Genomic DNA, 24,859 nt, shown 5'->3' with positions numbered 1-24,859 from the left:
CAGGAGATGTGGGACAACGGTGATGCCAAATGGCTCAAAACTCTTTTGACCAGGATGTACAAACGTTTCACAGAATCACAGAACAAGCTGAGTTGGAAGGGACCCCCAAGGATCATCCAGTGCAGCTCTGGCCCTGCCCAGCCCCATCCCCATCCCCTGGTCAGTGCCCAGACACCCTCTGGGCAGAACCTTTTCCTAAGCTGCTAAAATCAAACATTTGTACAAAACCTGCTGCTGGCAGGCTGGAGGAAGGAAAGCACAGCATCAGCATCCCCTCTGAGCTGTTCTTAACAGAGATGCTCTCCCTCATCTTCCCTTGCACAGGTAAGGGATCGGACTCAGGCTACACAGCTGCCTCCCCTGGTGCCCTCCCATTGCCTGCAGGAATTCCAAGAGCACAAGAGCTGGAGCTATCCACACACACCCATGCAGGGAGAGGATGAACTCTCTTCAGCTCCCCATCAGCATCTCAACAGTCCTCATGAGTTTAGCACCCAGTTTTGATACCAACCCAGGACAGACTGCAGTCACCCTTTTTGGCACTTCCCCTTTATGTCTCCTTGTGCAGCTTCCTGCACAGGAACCATGAAAACATTCAGCACCAGAATAGATAAGGCATATCCCTGCCTGGGACAGTTCCTACAAAGAGAGTTACACAGAGGATTTCAATGCAGAGCATGTGGCTTTATCACAGCTCCCAAAATCTTTGTGACTTTTTAACCAAACACTAGTAAGGCCTGTTTACAAAGGATGCAGATTCTTTGCAAAGCATAAATCTGTGAAACAGTAACAGAACACACAGAGCTTTGTTCTTATCTCACTTCCAGCAAGGCTGAGGCACAGAGCAGAAGCTGCAGTGTTTACGCCATTGTAGGAAACACACCCCTGATTTTAAGGCCAATGCTATAACCCAGTCCAAAATATTCTCATCCACATTAACTTCAAAATCTTGTAAGCCCACAATTTGGTCAGTGTTGAGAGGGTTTCTCTTTTCCAAGCACCCGACAGATAATTCCACTGACAGGCATTAAAAAGGCATAAACAAACAGAGAAAAAGTTAAAAAGTTCCCAGCTACCATCTCCCCTGTTTTGGGGTATGTGGGATTGCATCAAGACTTCCAACTGGATCAGCAAGACATGAAACTTCCTTAAAAGAGGAGGGAGAACAAATGGCAAATGCATAAATAGTGACAAATACATAAATAGAAAGTGGTTTCATCAGTTTATTGCTTTTTGCTGCCATTTCATGGAGTGCCAAGTCTGCACAGACTACCATGGAGAACAAGTTTTTATCACAAACCATAAAACAGGTAGGAAATCTAATCCTACGTCCACACAATTTGCAAATTTGACAGTAAATACAGCATCTCCAAAAAGCTATTGGCATTTACACTAATCAACTGATTATTTTTAAGTTGCTGAACAAAATGAAGTGGCGAGGGACCATGTGCTCAGAAATACAGACTTCTGGTGTATTCAAGTCATCCTCCCAGTACACACATTCTGAAATCTTCCAACATTTCATTAATACTAAATGAAATAATTGTATTCTGCTTCCAGTTTAAATACCAGGAGAAAATAGTTACCACATTTTAATATATTAACTAAAGGACTATTTGTATAAAACTCTTCACACATGAAATATTTTTAAATTAAATAATATAATATACTTACAAAAAAAGAAAAAACAGACTAGAAATTTATTGCTAATATAAAAATTAATGCTTTTCATGGAAGAGAAGGCTAGATTAACATTATTGCTATGAACATAGTGCCAGAAACAAGAATTCCTGATTTTCAAATTTGTTCAGCCCCCACAATTGACTTTAAAGGACCTGTAGACATGTGGGACTTAGGAAAGATGAGGTCCACAGCTTTACTCAGCTATGGTTCATGATCTGATGTCCTTTTATTGCCTCTCAGTACAACAGGGAGCATCAGTCTGCTGCTTCTGCATGCTAACATTATCATTCATTGGATCTGCTCTCCACAGAATAAAAACCCAGAACACAACCACCCTAATCTTGCATTTCCACATGAGTATTTTTGAAACGTGCAACTACCCCTTCATTCATCTCTATGTCCATAACAAAGAAAAGTGGGAACATTCACCAGGTGAAGAGTCCATGATAAGAACAATGTTTCTAGGCCAACCCTTGATTGAATTGCTGACAAGCTTCCACTGCCAAAGGAAGCTTTTTGCTCATGGTGTAGATTGAGTAACACAACTCCTCAGTGCAAACAGTCACACCTGATACTCTACCAATAACAAAAATATAAACATAAAAACTTAATTACACATCTGCACAGCCCAGTGCCTTTGCAGTGCACTGATTTCCACCCCCAAGAACACACACCTATAGCTTTCCTTTCTCTTTTTGTTTTTTAAATTTGCTGTTTTCAGCAGTTATCTACCTTGTTACTAGATTATGCTACTTTCTTAAAGTGACTTTCTTCTAAACTTATACACTCACCCAATTACTGACTTGGGGAAAACCAACTCTACCTATCCAATTAAATAGACAAAACTGGACTTCAGAAGGGTTATCAGCATTGCAAACTATTAAGGTGACAATATCTATAATTAATTACTTCAGGATCATAAAATTAACCAGTGGAAATTGTAACCTAGTCACAAGTCACAGATTTTTGCTAAATGATTGATACAAACGAGTGTTTTATAGAACCAGCACTTCTCAATCACTCAAAATATAAATTTTTAAAAAGTGGCAGATTTTGTATTAATGCCACTTCTTTAATTAGTGTAACTGAACTCTGCTGGACATCATCCAGTTAGAAACATTTAGGCAGGTCTTCAGGAATGGAAATGACCTGGACTGGGTTAAAGCCTCCTCCTGGCTAAATCCTCTTCTAGAGTGCCCTGCGCCTGAATGTGCTTCACAAAGCAGGATTCTAACCCAAAACATTCATATATCAATGGTTTTAATACCAATCATGAACATCAAAGTACTTACTACTCAGTTGTTGCCACAACAATTCCTTTTCCTTCACTCCTACATTTGTCCTTCACCCCCCAAAAAATGTATGAGCAAAAGAATATAAATATTTGAGGAGTAAATGCAATGCTCAAGTTCAGGACATGCAAGACTTGAGAAGCATATGCCTTTCTTTTCATGGATGCATGAAAAGGAGTCAATATACCAGGAACTGGATCAACAAAGACAGCAGATCAGGAGAAAATAACTCTTGCACATTCTGTTAGACAATTCAGGCCAGCCACGTGTGTTCCATATACATTTGAAAACAAAAAACCTGATTTTATTCAGACAACTTAAAATATTAAATAATTTCAATGGATGTCTTTCAACTCCAAGTTGAATTGATGAGATATTTACACAGCTATTCACAGAAATGTGCAAAGTAAAGTCTCACAGGAAAATTAATTTAGAAGCCTGACAGCTTGAATGGGACATTAAAAAAGGCAGCAGGGATCCCACGTCCATTTCATGTACACTTTAAAGAACTAAAGAGAGGGAAAGGTTTGATCCAGCTGAGCCTCTGGAAGTGGAACAAATCCTGTCCATGGTCACTAGCTGTGTTTGCTGCAGAATTCACAGTGTATCCCTCCAGTGAGGTCTTTGACAACTTGTTCTTTGATCAGTTTTCGCAGGAATTTTGTTTCACCCGTCACATTGTGCATGAATTGTTCTTTCATGGCAGCCATGCAGAGGTTGTTGTAATAGTGCAAAGGTGTGCTGGGCTGATCCAGGTCATATCCAAATCCTGCCAGGCTCACTTCATCACACAGATGTGTGGCCAGAACAACTGCTGTGACCCCAATTGTAGGTACATTCTAAAAAGGGAAAAAAGTGAAATTTGCTCAGTTCAAACATATTGTCCTTTACTTTAGGTTTATAAACACTTTACACAACTTAATGACTTTGTCTATTCCTTCTCCTCACTTAAAACTGAAATCAGTTATAACTACAACTAAAAATCAATTCAATGATCAAGTAAAACTAAAAACTCCAGGACAAAATACCAATACAATTTAAGTAGTTGGCTTTTGGCTGTCAACACTAAATTTTTTTTTTTCCTGTGGAAGCAAGATGCCCTATCACTGTATAGTTAAACTGGAAGTGATCCTTCACTTCAAACAGTCAAACAGCCCCTGACACAGAGTTAAACTTGAAATTTCTTAATGTACACTTATCTAAGTCTTGAGCAACAACAGGCTCTCTAACAGTATTCTTCACAATATGACTTTTCACTGAACAACCTGTGGAAGAGACAAATATACTACAACACCATTAAGATACTCAGCTTGGTATATGTTATTTTGATAAAAGAAATGTGAGAAGATCTTTCAAATATTTGTGCAATAATCTTAAGTGCTTTCACATTTTGGTAAAGAGATGGTGGTTAGTGTTTTTGTAGTTCAAGAGAACTAGTGACATTCAATTCCTCAAACATGCAATTAAAGTAACAAAAATGCAGTGTATAATTAAACCAGGCAATTCATCACTCTGTGCCACTGCTGGAGCAAGGACAAGGAGGGGGGAAATGCCCATCAGCTGCTACTGAGCATTCTCTGGCACACACAGCAACTCCAGCAGCTGGAGGCTGCTTCACACTGCCCTGGCTTCCAGGCTCTGCTTTCCCTGCAGCTGGAGACATCTGGCTACAGCTGATGGCTGCTTTAGCTCAACAGGGCTGGTTTTAACAGGCTTAACATACATCAAATGCATGTTTTTAAATACTGGAATGAGTTCATGTCTCACTGCATCTGAATGCCATTTCATGTCAGTATACAGGCAAAATATCTCATCTAAAAAGGTGAGCTGAAATCTTACCTTGATTTTGCACAAGAAAATACAAGAGTCTTTTGAAAGCACAATAATTTCCTTATTACCTGAAACCAGCTCTGAAACTGCACAGAGAAAGTAAAAAGCCCAAAACATTTTTCAGTTTCTTATTTTATTTACTTGGCATTTTACTGCCTCTTTTTGTTTAAAGGAAACTTCTTACCTTATCCCAACCCCAGAACTTTGATCGAGGCTCAGGGAACTGTAAAATGTCCAAAGCTGTCTCTTTGACAATGACTGGATTCAGAATCCTAAACTGCTTTGATGTGAAAGGAATTTTCTCAGCAACCTCCCTCCAAAAGAAGAGCCGCATCCACAGAGGCTAAGAGAAATAAAAAATCTAGTTCAGAGGGAAACTGAGACAAACACAGCATAGAAGTCACAGAATTCACCAGTAACCCTGAAAAATTTAGCAGTTTACAGCTAAGGTGGTTTGGAAATATCATTGTACAGACCAAATGAGTGACCCAAAAGAGGAAAAACCCTTGAAAGCAACAGGAATTGCAGAGAGGACAGCAGAGGGAATAGTTGTTTATTCTGAATATCTGACTGCACTTTGTGTTTATCAGTCAGCATATTCACCAGCACCCATGGGTTCTTCATTTCTTTAAATACTGCAGCCTGTCCCAGCACAGTTTCCCACAAACATTAACCAGGCATTCTGAAGCAAGCACCAGATTTAAAACAATTGTGCTCAAACTCTGAAGTGAAGGGCTGTTGTTTGACAGCATCCATCTAGTGATAAATGCAATCCTTCAGAAGAAGATTTACACAGGACTCAGAAACCCAGACTCTGATCTCACTGCAGTCAGTCAGATGCCTGCTAATGGAAGAAGAAATACTCCATCACACTAATTCTGCAAGTCCTTCCATGAAATGGGCAACATTAAGCAAATTAATTTAATTAAAACATTAAACTGATCCAGCTCCAACACAGACCTGTATTTTTTTAAGTATGCTTTAAGGAACAACAGCTTGAACTGATCAAATGCAGGTTGCAGTGCTCCTGCTCTCCCAGCCATGCTCTGGATCAGTTTACTTCAGTGCCAGTGCCTGCACAGAGAGCTGAGCCAACTGACAGCTGAGTATTTGAAGGAAGTAGGGCTGCAGCTCACAGAATCACAGAGCCATGAAGTCAGACAGGGCCTCTGGAGACCACAGGGCCCAACTCCCCTGGCCCAAGCAGACACCTCTAGCCAGATGCTCAAGATCATGTCTGGATGATTTTAAGAAAGACGTCCATGGATATTCAACCTGACAAATTCCCTCTTGTCCTATCACTGGGCACCACCAAAAAGAGCCTGGCTCCATCCCCTCTGCACCCTCCCCTCAGATATTTATTTATGTGCATTAATAAGATCCCCTCCAAGCCTTTTCTTCTCCAGGCTAAACACTCCCAGCTCTATCAGTCTTTCCTCATGGTAGAGAAGCTCCAGTCCCTTAAGCATCTTCCTGACTCTCCAATGTAGCAGTAGACAGCAATGGTCAAGATTAAACACACCTTCTCATACTGTAAAAATCACAGAACTGAGAAAGGAATTTGGAGTACCCAAACTAGCAGAGATCAAACTGTTGAATGACTTGACAGGCTGCCTTCTAAATCTCTCTCAGTAACTTTTACTTGTTGAAATTATCTGCCTGCAGATTAAAAGAAGTGGAAGCCACCAGCTCACATCAATTTGGAAACATCAAGCCTTTCCATCAGCTCCTTAGAAATTTCAGCACTTCTATAAATGTTTAGTAAAAAATAAGGAACCTCATAACAAATGTTCAATTACACATTAATTCCTTGTATGCCCATTGTAGCAGTACAGACTTTAGCAGCTAAAAAAAATGGACTAGCATTCAGAAATCTCATTTCTATTTTAAGCTCTGCAGACTTGGTCAAGTCACTTAAACCAAATGTGAAATGAATTCCACTTCAGCAAATGCTCAGTCTGTCACGTAGCCTGGTGCAAACCACCAATATCTCCACAAAAAAAAAAAAAGCGTTACTGTCAGCATGGGGCTGCAACACAAATGCTGGTCCAACTGTAACTAGGAGACAGAGCTAAAAAACCCACAAGGTTGTATAAAGATCCTCAGCACAATAAGCCAGGAAGTAACAGATCAATCAGCTTCTTTAAGCATTAGAAAACAAAACAAACAAATACAGGTACATGAGACTGTCACATTACATACCAAGGTTTCATTTTTTACCATGGCTTGAAGCCAGCTGAAATCAACTCCTTTAAAGAGGACAGCCACAAACAAGCTTGCAGGAGGATACTCATGCTCAGAAAGGGGGGCTCCTTCGGGGTACGTCATCCGTATTGTTGTTTTGTTACCAACATGATCCATGTAGCCTTGAACTGGTGCATCATTTAACCTGGGGAAACAAAGCCACAATGGAGGGTATTAAATAAACAGGTTACAATCTCATTAGAGTATCAAACACTAAGCAAAAACTTGTTATTTGGCCCACAGATTTTTAACAGAGCAGACCATGGTGTTTTCTCACAGCCCACATGTTCTTGCCTCACGCACTCTTGCAGCCCATTTATCTTTGGGAGGAAGCCAATTCTATTTCTAGATTAAATGGCACAAATGCAGAACTTGGGAAATAAACCTTGAAGAGTAAAGTGACTTAAGACATTGCAGAACTTCCTATCTCTTGCTTTGTGTCAACTCAAAGAGGCTTAAAAGTGGAAGAGGAAGAAAGCACACAGTTGCCTGTGTGATAAGTTTTCACACATATATATTTATACATACACACACACTCATGAGTGTTCCACACAAAAAAATCATTCAAATTATCCCTCCAGTGCAATGCATCCTGTGGGTTTATATAATTTCCAGTTCACCAAAAAATTCAGATGCTGGCACACAGATGACAAGAACAGAATCATCACTCTCCATGAGTTCTGCAGAATAGCTCAAGTCCTGCAGACTTTTCTGCATCAACAGAAAAATCACCTTCATCCTGCCATCCCTAATTTCAGAGGACACCTAATGCAAGTTCTCTGCCCCTCCACATGCTAACAAGGTTTGTATACCTTTGAATAAGGGCTATTGATTCAATGAAATATTTCCTTAATAAGATGAGCAAGCCTCAGTTTACAAAACAAGTTGAGAAAATGCTGGTATTAATTTTATTTGTGACTTCACATGATTCCAAATAAGGTGGTTCAAACTGTAATGTTCAGAAGGCACAAATACAGAGCATGTAATTCAGATATCAGAGATTGTGGCAATCAAAGAAAACAGTCACTGACCTCATAAAGATAAGGGAGGATAAGTGTGTTATAAAGTGGGTAAGCAAACTGTGTACTGAAACACCAATTAATGTTTATAGTGTTTGAAATAGCTGTCATAAAAAAATCTTTCGAATAAGCAGCCAAACTAGCCATGGGGAAAAAAGCAGAGGTGAGTCCTTAAGTCCTGAAGTTTAAGATTTGAAAGCTTTGAAATGTGAAGGGATAAACCCAGTACTGTCTACTTGTCACTAGTTTCCGTCTAGTTTCTGCCCATGTGATTTTTTTACCTGAAGTCCACAAATAATTACACTGAATTCCTTTCCTGTAAACATGACATTTTATTTTGCTCCTAAGACTTCAAATTCCACCAAGTGACAACTAAATTTCTCAAATGCACTTTCAGAAACAGTGTTATGAGTTGCATCAGTGTTGGAGATATTTTCCCCTAAAAAACAATGCTGGCTCATAAAGTAATGAACAAGTTGGAGTCCTTAAGTGGAAAGGACATACCTGATAACAATATCAAACTGATTCAATAAGTGACCCAGCTCTGATCCATGGAGAATTCCACCACTGCCAACAACAACACAGCGCTTACAGTGCTTAGACTTCAAATCTTCTGGTAAATCATGCTCAGGTAAGAGCTCAAGGAGATCTTTAAGTTTATCAGAGAACTTGTGAAATCCAAATGGAGGTTCATATTTAAATAAAGCTTCATCTTCATTCATATTTTTCCTTGCAAAGGGAGGTATGTCCATGCTGTATTTCTCTGCAAACAACTTCTTCATCTCTTTCCTGGCATAAGAAGGTCGGCACTGCTCCTGCAGCACAGCGCTGGCAAACTGCTGTGACCTCTGAAACAAAACACACAGGATTCAGCCAGGAAAGCCAGCTGCAGGAAGGCAGCAAGTCCCCAAACTGTGGGCCACCAGCTAACCACCAGCAGTTTAGCAAACCCAGAAAGCTTCAGCGTGGAAGTACAACAAATTTGAAGCATTTACTCAGAGGTAGATATGAGCCAGTGCACGGTGAAAACCTGCAGAGGAATTCCTCTCCACTTTATCACTTAAATTTGGATGTGAGGTTTTCTGAAGAATATATTAGGTAGTAGAAGTGCTAAGTGAAAATGAGCTGTTTGTACCACCATTTGCAACACCAAATAAAAAAAACCTAGACATACTTCTACCTGTCTAATTTAGCAGCAAGTGGAATTCCACTCTGCTCAACTGCATGACCTGAGTTCTGCTCTGAGATTCCATCAGAGACACATCCATTGGGTAAAAGTTCTGCGCAACAGCAGCTGGACTTGTTACTCATCAGAATGAAGCAACACTTCTTCCATAAATATTGCTAAAGTGCTAACGACTAAAAGGAGTGCTAGGTGGGGGTGTTATGGGCCTTCTCTCAAAGACTAGTCACCAAAATAAGAGACTAGAGTTCTGTATTGCATAAAAAGATTAAAGTGACAGACAGAACTACACATTGATCCATCTCATATTAAAAACAAAACACTATTAGTGCACGCGTTTAGGAATCTGTAGTGGCAAGCTGGTGTCTGATGTAAAAAGAGAAAAGCAAAGGTTCCTCCAGTGTAATTTAAAAAAACCCATGAGAAAACACAGGAGTCAAAGACACAAGATTCAAATCTACTGCTAATTTAGTCCTCCTCTACTGTTAAGGAACAATAGCCTGTATTTGAAGGAGCAGGGAGGGAAGTTCTGCTGCTGGTTTTTTTTGGGTTTTTTTTTCCAACCAAGATTAACCTACAGAACTTCCTCTCCCACCATTATGAAGGTTTCTGCATGAACACCACTCTGGGCAAAGCATGACTGAACAACTTCCCAATGTACTTTTTGAGATAGCAATAAATACAGTCCATGAAGCCTTCAGGTTTGCTTGGTTTAATGTGGTTGTTCTTCAGAATCAGAAGTTTTATTGAAAAAATAAATAAGTCAAATGAGAAAAAAGGGAAGGCAAAGAGGTTTAGAAGGGGAAAAGATAAGCACTGAGGATGATGGCAAGTGGGGGAGGATGCACATGCAGAAATGCTAAGATTAGACTGTCTTAATCCGGGGTTTCTGCTAGAAGTTGCCTGTTAGCATTGAGACATTCAAAGACAGAAATGTAACAGCCCTAGGGCAGGTAAGTTCTGTTGTAAAGTGCAAATAGGATAAGCAGCAAAGGCTTCAACCTCTTTAAAAACTAAAGAAAGTAGCTGCTACCTTGAATGAACAAATGGAATAATAGTTGTACTCTCTTGGACATTTGCCCTGTGATTCCAAAAACATCTGAGCAACTACAAGGCAAAGCAGACTGGGAAACTGGCTTAGGTAAAAAAAAAAAAAAAAAAAAAAAGCCCTTTGGTTTAATATATTACTTTTGGGTGTTTTTAATATGTGACTTTTCATTTGCATCAATGTTCTGCTCACCAGTGTCATCTGCACTGACAAAATGGGATGATGACATGTTCTTTCAAATTTTAAAGTCACACTTATCTAATTTTACCCCCAAAAACTCAGTTCCTCTATGTGCTTCTGCTGTCATTTTACAAGAACAAAAAACAATGTTTACAGCATGAGTTGAAGCAAAATATACTTCTGCTCAACACATAATTCCAGCATTTTAGTTCTTTGTTGTAGAGCCCTCTAAGTCTTGTATTGTCAATTAATAACATTTTTTAAAGTGAAATGAAAAAAAAAAAAAGGCCAAAAAATACCAACCTTTACACGATCAAGGTCCACATATGGCATTTTTGTTCTGTCACATTCCTCAGGGTCAAGATGCAATTTGAGTATATAAAGGAAGCACCCTCCAACCACAAACAGTGCAAGAATTCTAAAAAGCAGGACAGTGGGAGGTAGGAGAGAAAAACAAAAAAAAATTTTTTCTGAAGTTCAATCAACTATTAAATCAATATTTTTAAGCAAATTTAAGACAGTTGAACTTTATGTGAATACTTGCATTTGAATTTAAAAACAACTCTTTTGCTTTGTTTACTTCAAGTTTTGTGTAACTCTTCAAAGTTATCTGAACAAAAGTATGAACACATACAGATGCCTAGATAAGCAAAATGCCTGCCTTATATATTTTAAGTGCATCTCTGATGAGTCAAACAATTCTCCTCACATAATGAAACCAACAGTGACCTTTTTTCCTTTAGAGGTCATATCTTAGAAAACATATTTCCATGCAAGCTGAGAAAAAGGCTGGAACTTCAAATTGGATGATTTTGGACCAATGGCCACCACTGAAACAAAACTTTCAACTCAGTGGCAGGCCAGAATGCAGAACTTAGATGGTCAGGCTGAAAAGCCTTAGTTACTCACAGCCCCAAAACATGCAGCAGAAAAAGTCCAACCAACTTTGAAGAACACAGACTGTTCATATTTTTGATCTACTAATTTCTCATTCCTAAAGAATGCCACTGCTGATATCCAAAAAGTCACTTAGCTCATTTCATGTTTAAACTCATCTGTAGAATATTTACATCATTATTTGGTTAAAGCTGTGGTTCCTGCTCAAGTGTGTAGTTTGAGCTTTCTTATTGATTTTCATTTCCTATTGTTTCCTAAGCACTGGACATTTGTTTAAATGTCTTTTAAAAATGTACAAGTTATTAAGTGCCCAATGCTTCTTGAAACTCTTTCAGATAAAGTTAATACAAATTTCCAAATTTTTTTTAAAAGCTTGCACTATATGCACTAACAGATGCAATTCCAGCACTCAGTGTACAGTAGAGGATGCAAACAAGGTGACCACTGGAAAAGCAGGACTGTTCTCATATCTCACTTAACTAAATTACATTTTCCACTGAGAGGTGATCTAAGAGCTTCATTAGCATGTTAGGCAGCAGCGCCTGGAGATCAGCCAACAGGCAGAGAGCAGGAGATTCACAGCTGACAAATGAGGCTGGTTTTCCTCCAGAAGTTTATCAAATATCCCCAGATCCAGCTGGGGTTGCACCATTCAGGTTATATTCTCCTGTGCATGTAACACTTTATTTGGGTTTTCTAGCTTTAAGACCTAAAAATTCAAATGGCATCACAGTAGTGAACGTTTTAGGTATAAAATATGGTCCTGGATCAATGTGTGCACACATCCTTTAATTCTAACTTGATGTCAAGCTATAAACAAAGGAGTAAGGTTTTTGATATAGCATTCCAGAAGCCTTCATAACAAAATAACTACATGAAAATACCTCCCCAGGACACCCACTCAACATCCTCTGGCCTTCCATTCCCTCAGTTACCAGACTGTACAGAAGTCTCAGCATTGTTATTTATCTGCATGCAAAAAAGATTGGAAATACTTGTGAGTGAAGTACTAGGATCTCACTTTGCCTTGGGAAGACAGGTACTACAACGAGTTATCCTGGGCTCCACCAAGTGTTTTCAGGAAAGCTGTGTGCTCAGCCCTCCATTCACAGCCTGTGGTAATCCCATGCCTTGATTTCTGCATCCATTTTGCAATTGCCCAGGCTGGGGGCAGAACAACTGTCCTCTGTGCAGCTGTGACAATGACACTTACTTGCGAGTACCTTTTAGAAACCAGCTTGGTCTTCTCATCTTCATGTGCAGCCACCTTACACCATTGCACAGGAGGTGAATGATCACTTTTCAGCTTCCCAGAGTTACTGTCACTCAGCATTGCTGTAAAAAAGAAAGAAAAAGTCATCATAACTTTTGCTGAATTGAAGAAAAGTTCACAGGACACCCATGGAGTGACAACTTTGTTTCCCAGAGAAGACTGTGATTCTTAGTTATGGTGCCAGGAATACTGAATTGCTCCTGAGCTCCTTGTGATCAAGAACTTGCTCATTTCAGCTGCATCACCAAAACATGATTCTAAAAATGTTGCCAGGTTTTTGCATGCTTCATAAGCCTGAAGTCTAACACTTGCCAATTACATCAATTACCATCAAACACTCTAAACAATATGCTCAGGGTATTCAGGATCCCTGACTCAAAATCAAATCCCTGTGCTGTGCCCCCCACTAGCTTCAAGGATGCTCTCAGCATACAAAACCCATACAAGCCATCTTCAAAACAGGAGCCCATGTTTCAAATAATCTCCCCAGTTTCCCCAAAGCCAAACAAACATATCTCATCATCACTGCTCTGAATCTACCACTGACCTCTTCAGCAGCCCCAACAACATGGCCAGCAACTCCAACAGCAGGCACCAGAGAGGGTGAGGAGGGAATTTCTTCCAGGCACACTGCAGGACCAGGAGGCTGCCAGCACCAGGGAAGCACAGCACAGCTCCCTGCACAGAGCATGGGATAGCCCAGCAGGACAGCACAGGGCTCCCTCACAGATGGGCAGGGCACTGATCCTTAGCTGATAAGAAGCAATCTTGCTGCTCCCACAATTTCTATCAGCACGCTCCAATATTCATTTTGGGAAGATAAATGCATGCTGGCACATCTCCTCTCCCAGGCTGCTGCCAGTAACCAAAGATGTGAGGGTGGAATGCCCAAGAAGAGCCCACCTGTATGAGCCTGCTGGTTTTCCCAGGCAGAAGGAACACAGGCAAAGGTTTTTCCTGTCCTCCCCACCCAAAGCAGCACTCCCTATGATCAGCCAACCATGGAAAGGGGCAGCCTGCTCCTCCAGAGGGGAGGATTTCAGCCCTGCTCCTTCCTTTGATCTCAGTACTTGACCCTCTCTGCTCTCCACTGCAAAGGTGTTCACCTATTCTGTTCTCCTGCCAACAGCTCTGTCACAAGAACTTCTAAAAAAAAAAAACAGGACTAAGGGAAGGCTTTTCTCTAGGGATGATCTTCCCTTGTTCTCCTTTCCACCTCTTTTCACTGCTTATGGTGATATGACCCATTTGAACCAGCCTGTACAGCCACTTGAAAACTGCTTGACTGGACAAACAACCGATGTTCTTAAACACCAGGATGAAGGAGCTGAGGAGACAGAAGTACCCCCTCCAGATATCAAATCCAGATCACTGAAATTTCAAGGCTATCTAATTCAGAAGATGATTCAAAGTCAGCCTCTCAGCACAGAGAGAAATTACTGATAATCACAGCAGAAGGTCAAATGCCAAAAACCCCTGTGAGAGGGTGGGACACAGACAGACAAAGATCAACAACAGCATCTGAAGCTCTTTGAAGAGCAGGCAGCAGTCAAGTCATGCTTTCAGGGTCACATGCAAACAATTATAACCCACAAACACAGCAACACAGGAAAACCCTAATGGTTTTAGCCAGCAGGAAACGTGATCACTTACCTCAAAGTAACTTGGTTATTATGGCATCACTAAGTACCTCAAATTCCCTACCTGACAATTTACTAATTGCATAGACTCTGAGCTGTCACACCTATTTGCTGGCCTTTGTTCCAGCCCCTTTGAGATCTGGAATAAAATCTGAAGTCACTACCATCATGGCTGTCTTGAAAAGGGGTAAACTGAAATTTAAGGGGCAGGTTACATCCCCCAGTCCCCCAGAATTCTAGCAGTTAAGCTGGAAATCAAATCCAGCTCTCATCTACCACACAGCCTGTCAGGACACAGGACCAAAGAGCAGGTCACAGGGAACCTATGAAGCCTTAATAGCTCCTCATTTTCTCAGAGCAACACCTCATCTTTTTACTGGCTGCATCTATACCACTGAATAAAACCAGCACTGGGGTGCAAAACTGGGTGTTGACAGCACCACCCCAGTCATCCACAGCAGTTTGCTCTGAGATACCAGCAGCAAATCATTCAAGTTCACATGGGTAAAGATGTAAAAAAATGTGTTACAAGGACCATATCCCAGGGCCAGTTATGGATCACCAACTTGAACTGCTCTACCTTGAGATGTTCAGTGCCAGCCCAGCAGGACTGGTGCTGTCACCTTCACAACACACATCCTTCCTGCCACTCTGCACGGAGAAGTCAACTCAGCAGCTCTCATGTGTCGCAGACATCTTTCATGTGAAATCCCTTCCTTAGGATTTTTCCTCCTGAGAAGCTGAGGAGCCTCAAGAACAAAGTGTAAACATTGATTATCTGCTGCTGTGGAATGCAACAACTAGATCTTTGATTAACCCATATTAGATGTTTGTAATTAATAGCCAATCACAGCCCAGCTAGTTCAGACAGAGAGCCGAGCCACAAACCTTTGTTATCATTCTTTGCTATTGTATTCTTAGCCAACCTTCTGATGAAATCCTTTCTTCTATTATTTTAGTATAGTTTTAATGTAATATATACCATAAAATAATAAATCAAACCTTCTGAAACATAGTCAAACCCTGGTCTCTTCCCTCAACCTGAGACCCCTGTGAACACCCTCACACTCCTGCAGCACCTGGACAGCAGCACAGCGCAGAGGTGACAGCCATCCACAGAGGTGCCACTGCCAGGATGCACAGGGACAGCCCCAGCTCATGGAGCAGGATCACACCAGCACTGCAGGACCAGAGGGTGCTGCACAGAGTGAACACAGCCTGCAGAGCGTGTGGGAGCCCCAGGAGTGCCCCACACAGAGCAGAGAGGACATTCCATCGATCACCCCAGAGGAGGCTGCCCCACACCAGCACAGACAAGAGGCACTCAGCAGTTTGGGAAAGGGATGGGATCACTCACCAACACCGATGGCTCACAGCAGGGATGGGAGCACTACAGCACAAAACAAGGCAGCAACTGCATCTGTCAGCCCCACAGCTCTCCACAAACACAGCTGGGGAGAAGCATGAAATGGGACCTTTTTAAAAATGAAAAAGCAGGAAACAAGCTTCACCCATTTTCACCAGAGAACAAAGCAGGTTTTAATTCGTTCTCAAGTAAACAGAAAGAGGTAACTTGATCACAGTCCATAGGAATCTAGGTCAGAATGGATTGTGCATAAAAGAATCAGTCAAACTTGGTACCAGGCTGCAAGAGATCTGAAAGACAGAGAAGGAACCGAAGAGGTGGAGGGTGATGAACACAGAAGGGAGTAAAACAAGAATACAAGACTGCAGTAAGTGCTATCAGAAAATAATTCCTGTCTCTGAGCAAAACAAATTCCAGTTGTTCCCTGATTCACTCATCCTGGATGTGCAAAAAGAAACAATGAAACAGAGAATTTAATTAATCACCTCAACACATCCTTTCCAAGTCCAACTCTTAGTATGCACAATGATTTTTTTTTTGTTATTTTATATAAGTGACATAATGTCATTTTCATTTCCTTTGCAACAGTTTACTTCAGTTTGACTTCTGTCAGTCATGATCATGACAGATGATTCCTTTCTCAAACAAGTCAATATATATAGACCAACACAAGTAAAATGCATCTGACCAGCACAGCTCTTTGTTTTTTAATTACCTAGGGTTGGATCCTGCTCCCTTGTTCAAGTCCAAGAGCCCTTTCACTGGCTGGAATGGTGCTAGACTGCCCAAAGGGGCAAGGTGGCAGTAACAAACACCTCAGAGTGCACCTTTCCCACAGTTCCTGAATCAAAGTCTCCGAGTTTGCAGAGAGAACCAGAGCAGTCAAGATCCCAGGAGGACCAAAGAGATGTTGCATACAAACACCATGACATTCTTTCAGAAAGGGGCCCTGCTGCAGCTGTTTTGAGAGCCATAAATGCAAATGGCTCAATTTGTGTACAAAACACAGCTCAGCAATGTTGTGGTGGTATGACCACATTTTGCATTGACACTGTTATAGTTACTCATTGTGGTGCAATTAGTGAGGAATCAAGGGATTTAAATTTGTTTCATCTACTGAACTTAAGTGATCTGTGCAAAGCTGCTACTAAGGCTAAATTGTCCATTAATACAATATACTCCAAAGCTTTTAGTGGTGTTATTCTTTTCACCATGATTTACTTTTGCCTCATTGTTATTCTTATGTAGACAACATTTCCACACTTGGAGTATTTCAGAAGCAACTCATTTAAGCCTTCAGGAACCCTTTCCATGTGGGAATGCTAAGAGCTAAAAAGCAGCATGTATCAGGTTGTATACAAGCACTGCCACACCCTGGAAAATGCATTTCAGCACCTGGATTTACCCAAAGCCAAGGTCCCTCAGCAGGCACAGGGAGGAAAATGCATTTCAGCACCTGGATTTACCCAAAGCCAAAGGCAAGGTCCCTCAGCAGGCACGGGGACAGCAGCAGACAGCCTGCCCATGAGTGCAGGATGATGCACACACTGCATCCTCACCACACTCCCATCCAACCCCCAAAACCACAGCCCCACACAGGTGATGCTTCCACTTTTCCCCTCTCACAGAAGCCCCAGAAGCAGTGGGAACAGCCAGCTTTACAAGGCAGACAATAACAAGGTCCTGCTGCACAGAGCAGCCTTTGAAATTCTCTAACAAAATGAAGAAGCTTGCAGGGAAAGCCCCCAGAAAACGGAACCCAAAAGTCACACTTACGTAAAGGAATTACAAATCATGAATGGTGGGGGTCATGCAGGCATTGAAACAAAAATGAAAATTAATGCAAAAATACCCAAAAAGCACTTGCTGACTTCATGCCTCTTCCCCTAAATCAGAGACACGTAAGTTACTTGAGCATATTTCCAAAATCAGGACAGGACAAGACAAAAGATACTTTGTTTTAAGCAACATATGTTTCAAAAGAGAAACACAAAGTTTGAAAGCAGAGAAGGTGCTTTTACACAAAAAAACTTGAGCAAGGCGCTTTTTATTGAGATGTAGTTATTGTTCAGTAATGAATTCTGTATGAATTTCCTGTTCTGTGGCTTTTAAACAAGACAAAAAAAAAATCCCACAGATATGCCACAAAACTGTATGCAAGAAGTCAGAAGAGAATAACTAAGAAAACTTTAACTACACATCAGTTTTGGACACATTTGGAGAAAACAAATGGCAAAAACCGACAACTCCAACATTAATGTGTGTGACTACTTGCAAGAGTTGAGCCCATGAAAAGATTACACATTTCAATCTAGCCTCATTATTGACCAAACTGACAATTTATTAACTTTAATTAAGGTTTTCAAAAATGATAAATTATTTTAAGAGAAAGTTATTAATTTATCTCAAAACATGAAAACCAGTTTGGTGACATTTACAGTTAGGATTGATCCACAGCAATCAAAAAGTAAGGGCTGAGACATTGAAAAAGGGAATTAAAGGAATGATTAATTAGGTGGCAGGTTTTTGGTTTATGCTTCAAAGCCAGTCACTAAGCAGAGCTTCTCAGATGATACCTAAAAATATGAAAAATACAGAATTCTTCATCTTCTGTTCTATTTTAAGTCCATCATTACAAAATTGATTCCAAAATCAGTATAAAACTCTCCCAATTCTTTCCTACATCCACCCCACAATCTGTTCAAATCTCTTTAATTGGCAAACCAGTCTTGATTTAGGGAAATTTGATTCAGGATTTTTTGTCAATGAATACAACTGCTAATCATCAATTCTAATATTGGAAAGAACAAAGTAACTTAACTGAGGAGTAAACACTGTCTCTTACCAGCTTACCTACTGTGGCATGGGAGCCCACAAACCCCCCAAGGTTTCCCTACTCAGGGCTCTCCCTGTCAAAGCATGGTACCTTCAGATCCTTCCCACGTGTCTTGGTTTGCAAAGACAGGAGTCTGCTAAGGAAGGCAGGAGCCTCCCCTGAAATGGAGAATGCAAACCCTCCCCAGCCCTCTGAATTGCTGTAAATTTTAAATTAAGGGGCTCTCAGGCAAAAATATGGGAGCAGGAAATAACAGTTCTTTAATAGGGAAAAGAAAAACAAATAAAGGATAAAATAACCAATGCAGTACACTGGAACAACACTGACAGAGTCAGAACCCAACCTGACACCCTGTGGGTCAGGCTGTTGGTGGCAGTGCCATTGGAATTGTGGCTCAGCCCTCCTGCAGTGTCAGGGCTGGTTCTGCTGCAGCAGGATCCTGTACAGAAGGATGGATTCTTCCTCTGAAGATCCAGTGGGAGAAGAGGCAGCTGCTGTTCCTCTGGGGAATCCCGTGGAGAAGCTGTGCTGGTGTCTCAAAACCTCTGGATTATATCTGGGTAGCAATGCTTGGCTCCTCCCTCTGGGCTCACATCTCCCAATGGGATGCTGTAGTTCTTATCAGCCATGCAGGGACATTCAATAGCTGTTATCAGCAGATGTCCCCTGTGTGATTGTGATTACTCAAAGAGAGAGATAAAGAAAACTGCCCACTTGACAAAGGTAACCTGCCATACAGATAGCAATGGAAAACATCTTGCATTGCAATCTTCAACACCATGCTTTCAAACATCATCATCTCTTCAGTGGAAACAATAAACCATAAACAAGAAACCTTCAAATAACCTCCATCTGTTTATATAAAACATGACAGACAAATCTTCTTAAAACAGTGGATCAAGCCTCATCCCAATAACAATTAGGTGGGAACTGCAAAGTAAAAAATGCTGAAGCTAAGCAGAGTTACTTGTGCACCCCATTGAACACAAGCTACAAGTGTTGTACACTTAAACTGCTGCCTTACAACTGCAATCCAAGGTATTTTTATCCATCCAAAGCACAAAGTATTTCTTAATACAAAAACAATTTGGAAACGTATTCTCCTGTGACATGAAGAATTTGTTATTACAGAACAACCAACCTCGAAAATAAAAGAACATCCCCGAGCAAGAGGCACCCCAGAAACTGCAGTGTACTAAAGGACTGCCTGGCTTTCATGGAATCAAGGATTATCCAGCTCCAACCCCTGCCATGGACAGGGACACTTTCCATTGTCCCTGCTGCTCCAAGCCCTTTCCAACCTGGCCTTGGACACTTCCAGGGATGGGGCAGCCACAGCTGCCATGGGAAACCTGATCCCAGAGAACACCACCACCCTCTGAAGTGTTAACACTTCTTCCTGATATCCAGTCTAACCCTGCCTCTGACAGTCTGAAGCCATTCCCACCTGCCCTGTGACTCTGTGCCCTTGTCAAAGAGCAGGTCATGCCCAGCCTCTCACCCACAGCACCCCCAAATTCTCCTCAGGGCTAGTGCCAGCCCATTCTCTGCTCAGCCTGGATTTGTGCTTGGGATTGCCCTGGCAAAGGTGGAGGACCCCAATGGACTTCATAAGGTTAACTTGTCAATGACTTCTGCAGAAATGAACACAAATTTGTCAGCTGAATTTTAAACGCAGGTTTAAGAGATCAGGAAAGCTAACAACCTGCCCACATGTTGAAATTGCATTTAAAATCTATACAAGGAAAGTAAAAAGCCTTTCACCTGGATGGCCCATTTGCCCATATTGACAAAATACTCAGGAAAAGTGGGGAAAGAAGAACAGACATGTTATCCCAAAGGAACTGTGACTGATTGGAAAATCTCCTATGACACAATGAATGCTGAAATACCTTCTTAAAGGATTTTTTGTTCAATGGTGCATGATGAAAATCCCTTTAAAAGTGTGAGGGAAAATTCCAGTAATATTAATGATCCAAGGGAGACTTACTAGGAACAGGCTACAGCATGAGACTTCTGTGTCGTGATTTGTAGCAATATGTTCACTCTTGGATGTTTATCTTCAGATAATTTCCTGATCACCATCCTAACACTTCCTATCGCAAGACATAATGAGAGCATCCAGGGAGCTGTGGCAGATTAGGGACTGACATCTTCTCACCACAGGAAAAACAGGAAGCTAAATTTAAAAATTAGAGACTTCTACCAATTATTTCTTCATCTACCACAACATAAATCCCACAGTAAAGTTGGCACTTTAATATTTAGACACTTGAGAAATTTCCCTTGAATGTTATCTCCTTAGTGCCTGTTACTATTGAATGAAAAAAGCATTTGACATCTGTTTAATGAACAGAGTCAGTTGTTTTGGTTAATTGAAGACTACATCCATGATAGCAGAAAAAAAGTTTAGCCTATAAAATGGTTATAAGCAGCTACAACATACATCTTAAAAAATTAACTTTAGCCAGAAAGGCTTTTTTATCAGACAATAAAAATTTGAAACAATGTTGTCTGTATGGTCTGCAGTTCATTTGGTCAAGATCTGTCTCCTCAGAAAATGAGAACTTATTACTGAACCCTATTTGTGTGGATATAGTTGGTAAAAAGTGAAACAAGGAGCACATGAGAATTTCAGAGCAGCTGACAGAAGCTCTCAAAGGCACCAACAGGATGACAGGTGAAAACTATTTTTTCTGGAGCCAGGAATATCACAAAGCAACATTAGTGACCTAGAGGCATGATGATTTTTCTATCCTTGCCTTGTGACACTCGTGTTTTCTTCTAATTGTTTAATGGGTCATTCCTATATCCTCTTTGCAACATCAACCAGCAACTCAAAGTCATGAACAACCTTACATAATTGTGTCTACTTGAGCACGCTTTTCCTTTAGGAAGGATACACATAGTTAGGCTACAATTTGCTGTTAACCTTGGGTCATCCAGCTAGAACATCAAAAGAAATGGTTTCAGCTCAAATACAGCCCCATTATCAGCTTAACTATACTGTAACTTAACTGTTACACTCTGAGATACTCAGAGTGTAACACCATCACTTCCTCTCAGCACCATTCACAGGAAGCTTTTTGGACACGAGCAGTCCAAAAAAATCAAAGCAGTCCTGCTAAAATAATATTATAGGGAAAGAACTCTTACTGACGTTCTAAATGATAGCTCAGTGTTCAAAACAGGGATATTCTCTTCATTTCACATCTTAGCACCCTCTAGTCAAACTTTGCAGGCTTTTCTCTGAAACCTCCTTCAGGTGCTCTCAAGTGAGTAACAGCAAAAAAACCATAAAACAAACACAAGAAACATCAACAAGATGTGCTTCAACACTTCAGCAGGCTGCTGATGCTTTGTGACACACAAAAGCAGCATCTGAACATGGAATTTTTCTGATTCACAAGTGAGCCACAGAAATTCAGTGTCCCAGCCAAGCAGGAAGAAACGGGTAACTTAAATTATTGCTGTTGTGAACAGTGCGCTATTAAAAATTTCAGTTTATTTCTTACAAGGGAAGCTTTTAGAGTGGTGCAAGGAAGAGTGGCCTGCCTGCCTGGGATGCTCAGAGCCTGATGTCAGCCACCCCTCAGCATGTGCTGGAGCCCACAGACAGTGAATGAGCTGCAGTGTAACAGCATTTTGCTACCCAAAATCCCCCCTCTGCACATCTCATCCCTTTCTCATCCTCCTCCCCAGACCCACAGATCCACACTTGGGGAACCTCCTCAGCACCTGCAGGGAGAGCCACAAGAGCCAGGAAGAAAGCACAGGGCACCAGGACATCCCATCTTGCACAAGTGGAAGAGATTTCTGAGCCCCTGCAAGGAAGCCAAAACAAATCGGGTCTTTCCCCTTACATGGGAAGTTTGAGGGAAAAAATCTTTCCTAAAAGAAATGGTCTGAAAAGGCAGGGCATAGAATTAATCTTTGCTAAGGAAACAAACAAACTTAACACAGCCAAGATGTTTCATATGACATCTGAATTATGCAGCAGAATAGCACCAAAAAACTGGTGGTTATGAAACAATGTCAATATTACAGCAGCATTTTTACCACACTATCATCTAACATTCCAAGACATCACAGTAAAATCACACTTGAGCTTACAGAAGCTAGAGAGGAGATGCCAAAAGCCTCCCATAAAGAAAAGGCAAAAACTAAAATTGCAATACAGTAAAAAACATCGCTGTAAACAATTTTAATGCTTAGGTTCTGAACCTAAGGCCTCAGGACCTTAAAGGATGCAGAGTGCTGATGGGATGGGTAAAGAAGAGCCTCTCCCAAGGGGAACAGAGAGCTTGGCTTGTCCAGATTTGCAAAACAAGAACCGAGAGTTTGTCCCTAGATACACCAAACATGTAAATACCACAGCCAAAACAAAACCTTTCAAACAAAAGCATAATGCTAGCACACAGGAAAAAGTGGACATAAACAAAGAGGGACTACAGCAAAAGATTCCTGAGCAGCAAAGGAACAGCCTTGCCATAGGAGCAATGGAAAATAACAGACTACAAATATTTTAAGGAAGGCTTTAATAATTTATGAATGGCATTATCAGTGAGAGCTGCTTGTGACAGGAAGACTCCTCCATAATCCTGAAGTCCTGTTGGTTTTGAAGCACTGGATGTGCCTGCTGGGGATGCTTTAACCTGTCCTGTTAGGGTAAGTTCCATTCAGACTCACATGGAATTTGAGAATTACACCATGACAAGTTTGAATCATTGCCTGGGTCTTTTTCAGTTATTTATCCTTTATTATACCTCAGGAACTACTGAAGTCTTCCACGGTCTTTTAATCTAAACAAACAACCTGCCCACCAAATGCTCCAACTCTGCAGCAGTCTTGGCATGCTTCACATCTGATGTATGCAAAGCAAACAAAACTGAACAATTTTAGCTCATTCTCCTCGCTAAAGGGAAGTTTCTGCTACCACACTTTGGCCAAATGACTGACAGGCAGTTAGGAGCAGGATGTAGGAAGCCAATCTGCTGGAACTCTGCGGAAGGAAGGATGCTAAACCTCAGAAAGTTGCAGAAAACCGGAGGAGAGATGAGCTCATTTCTCATCATCCCCACGGAAGCAGACAATGCACCAAAATGCTTTTGTGACCTAACTCTCCAGCTGCATTTTGACCTCTTAAAAGAAATTCCCAGAGTCTGGCTAGCAGAGTGCCTGGGAGATAGCTCAAGGTTTCCTGCTGCATGATCCAAAAGGGAGACAGCAACCTCACTGCAGTGTAACAGATGGAATGGCACAGTCGGCATGGAAAACAGCCCTCTAAACTGAATCGGCACAGTCCCATTGTAAGCTGCAGTTTAAAAAGATGTATCCACTCCAGAAGCATAAAAGAGCACTTATCTTAATGAGTTTTCTTTAGGGAAATAATGAATATACATCTTTATCTACCCTTTTCCCCAGAATGACACAAGGCCAGTCATTTTCCACCGCAGAGCTGTTTACATTCAGTAATTTAAAGAACATTTCCTAATCATTTGCCTAACTAAGGAGAGCTGCAGAATAAACATCCCTCCTCCAGCAGCCTCACAGTTTGATTTTACTCACTGAAACAGAAAAAATAGATACAAAACAAATCTCAGCACAAAGGGGGGGGAAAGGAAACTCTTTTTCGTGAGTGGCGCTGAAGCAAACAGAAAGGTTTTGGCAGCAACAGCAGAAGCCGTATCTGGTTTGCATTCACATCACTCCAAGCATGAAATACAGAATCCCTCACAAAACGCCTATCGGAACCCGCAGAGAAGCAGAAGCCTGTACATTTTATTCCAGAGGAACAACTCAAGCCAGCCGCAGCTAACACACCCTCCTCTCCCTCCAGCCCAAGGCAAACCCGCCTTCCACCGCCCCCATCTCCCGCAGAACTCGCAGCCCGCACCTCCCCATCCCCGCTGCTCCCTGCCTGGAAGGGAGGGAGGGAGAGACCTGGAAGCTCCGGCGCTGGCGGTGGGGCACATCCTGCCGACTGCTCCGGCCCGAGCCCGCAGGCCCGGCGCCGCCGCATGGGCCTGGGCCGGCGCGGTCCCCGCTGCGGTGCCGCGGGCGCTGCGGGCGCTGCGGGCGCTGCGGGCGGCGCTGGCGGCCCCGGCGCTCTGAGGCGCGGGCGCGGCGCGGCCCCGCCGCAGGTAGCGGAGCCGGCGCGCGGCGGGGGCGGCACGTGGCGGCGCGCAGCCAATGGGGGCCGAGCGCGGCGCCGCGAGGGGCGGGGGCGCCGCCCGCGCTGAGGGGATGCGGCAGGGCCGCGGCCCCCGCCCCGCCCCGCGGCTTCTGTGCGGTGGCCGTGTTACAAATAAGCGCTTTCTTCTCCTTTCTCCCCACCGCAATAAATCGTGGGCTTGGAGATTTTCTCT

General features: G+C 41.9%; 1 protein-coding gene across 5 annotated transcripts; it reads right to left on the bottom strand.

The window, feature by feature from the left end:
- Positions 1 to 1,203: 1,203 nt before the first annotated feature.
- ST3GAL5 (ST3 beta-galactoside alpha-2,3-sialyltransferase 5) lies at positions 1,204 to 24,588 on the bottom strand. 5 transcript variants are annotated; one of them, XM_058803161.1, is made up of 7 exons: positions 24,435 to 24,588; positions 12,590 to 12,711; positions 10,783 to 10,897; positions 8,573 to 8,916; positions 7,008 to 7,194; positions 4,990 to 5,148; positions 1,204 to 3,814 (listed from the first exon to the last, which is right to left on the bottom strand). In XM_058803161.1, the coding sequence occupies exons 2-7, from the start codon at positions 12,631 to 12,633 to the stop codon at positions 3,551 to 3,553; spliced, it is 1,113 nt and encodes a 370-aa protein (XP_058659144.1). In that variant the 5' UTR covers positions 12,634 to 12,711; positions 24,435 to 24,588; the 3' UTR covers positions 1,204 to 3,550. The 5 variants fall into 5 exon arrangements, with proteins under 5 accessions (XP_058659144.1, XP_058659141.1, XP_058659142.1 ...); XM_058803158.1 differs by having other exon boundaries at positions 12,600 to 12,711; positions 24,435 to 24,582; XM_058803159.1 differs by having other exon boundaries at positions 12,600 to 12,711; positions 24,388 to 24,580.
- Between the last annotated feature and the right edge of the window lie 271 nt (positions 24,589 to 24,859).

Source organism: Ammospiza caudacuta, chromosome 4, assembly GCF_027887145.1.
Source record: "Ammospiza caudacuta isolate bAmmCau1 chromosome 4, bAmmCau1.pri, whole genome shotgun sequence".
Taxonomy (NCBI): Eukaryota; Metazoa; Chordata; class Aves; order Passeriformes; family Passerellidae; genus Ammospiza; species Ammospiza caudacuta.
This window is presented reverse-complemented; position numbering and strand designations above follow the sequence as displayed.

Bases quoted from the DNA above. Each gene is read 5' to 3' on its own strand.
- ST3GAL5 (XM_058803158.1), bottom strand. From the start codon at position 24,513: ATGCGGCGGCGCCGGGCCTGCGGGCTCGGGCCGGAGCAGTCGGCAGGA. The intron at 10,898-12,599 runs GTACTCGCAAGT...CCTGCTTTTTAG, and splicing joins ACCAAGCTGGTTTCTAAAAG to AATTCTTGCACTGTTTGTGG. The intron at 7,195-8,572 runs GTATGTCCTTTC...TTGTTTCCCCAG, and splicing joins CAGTTTGATATTGTTATCAG to GTTAAATGATGCACCAGTTC.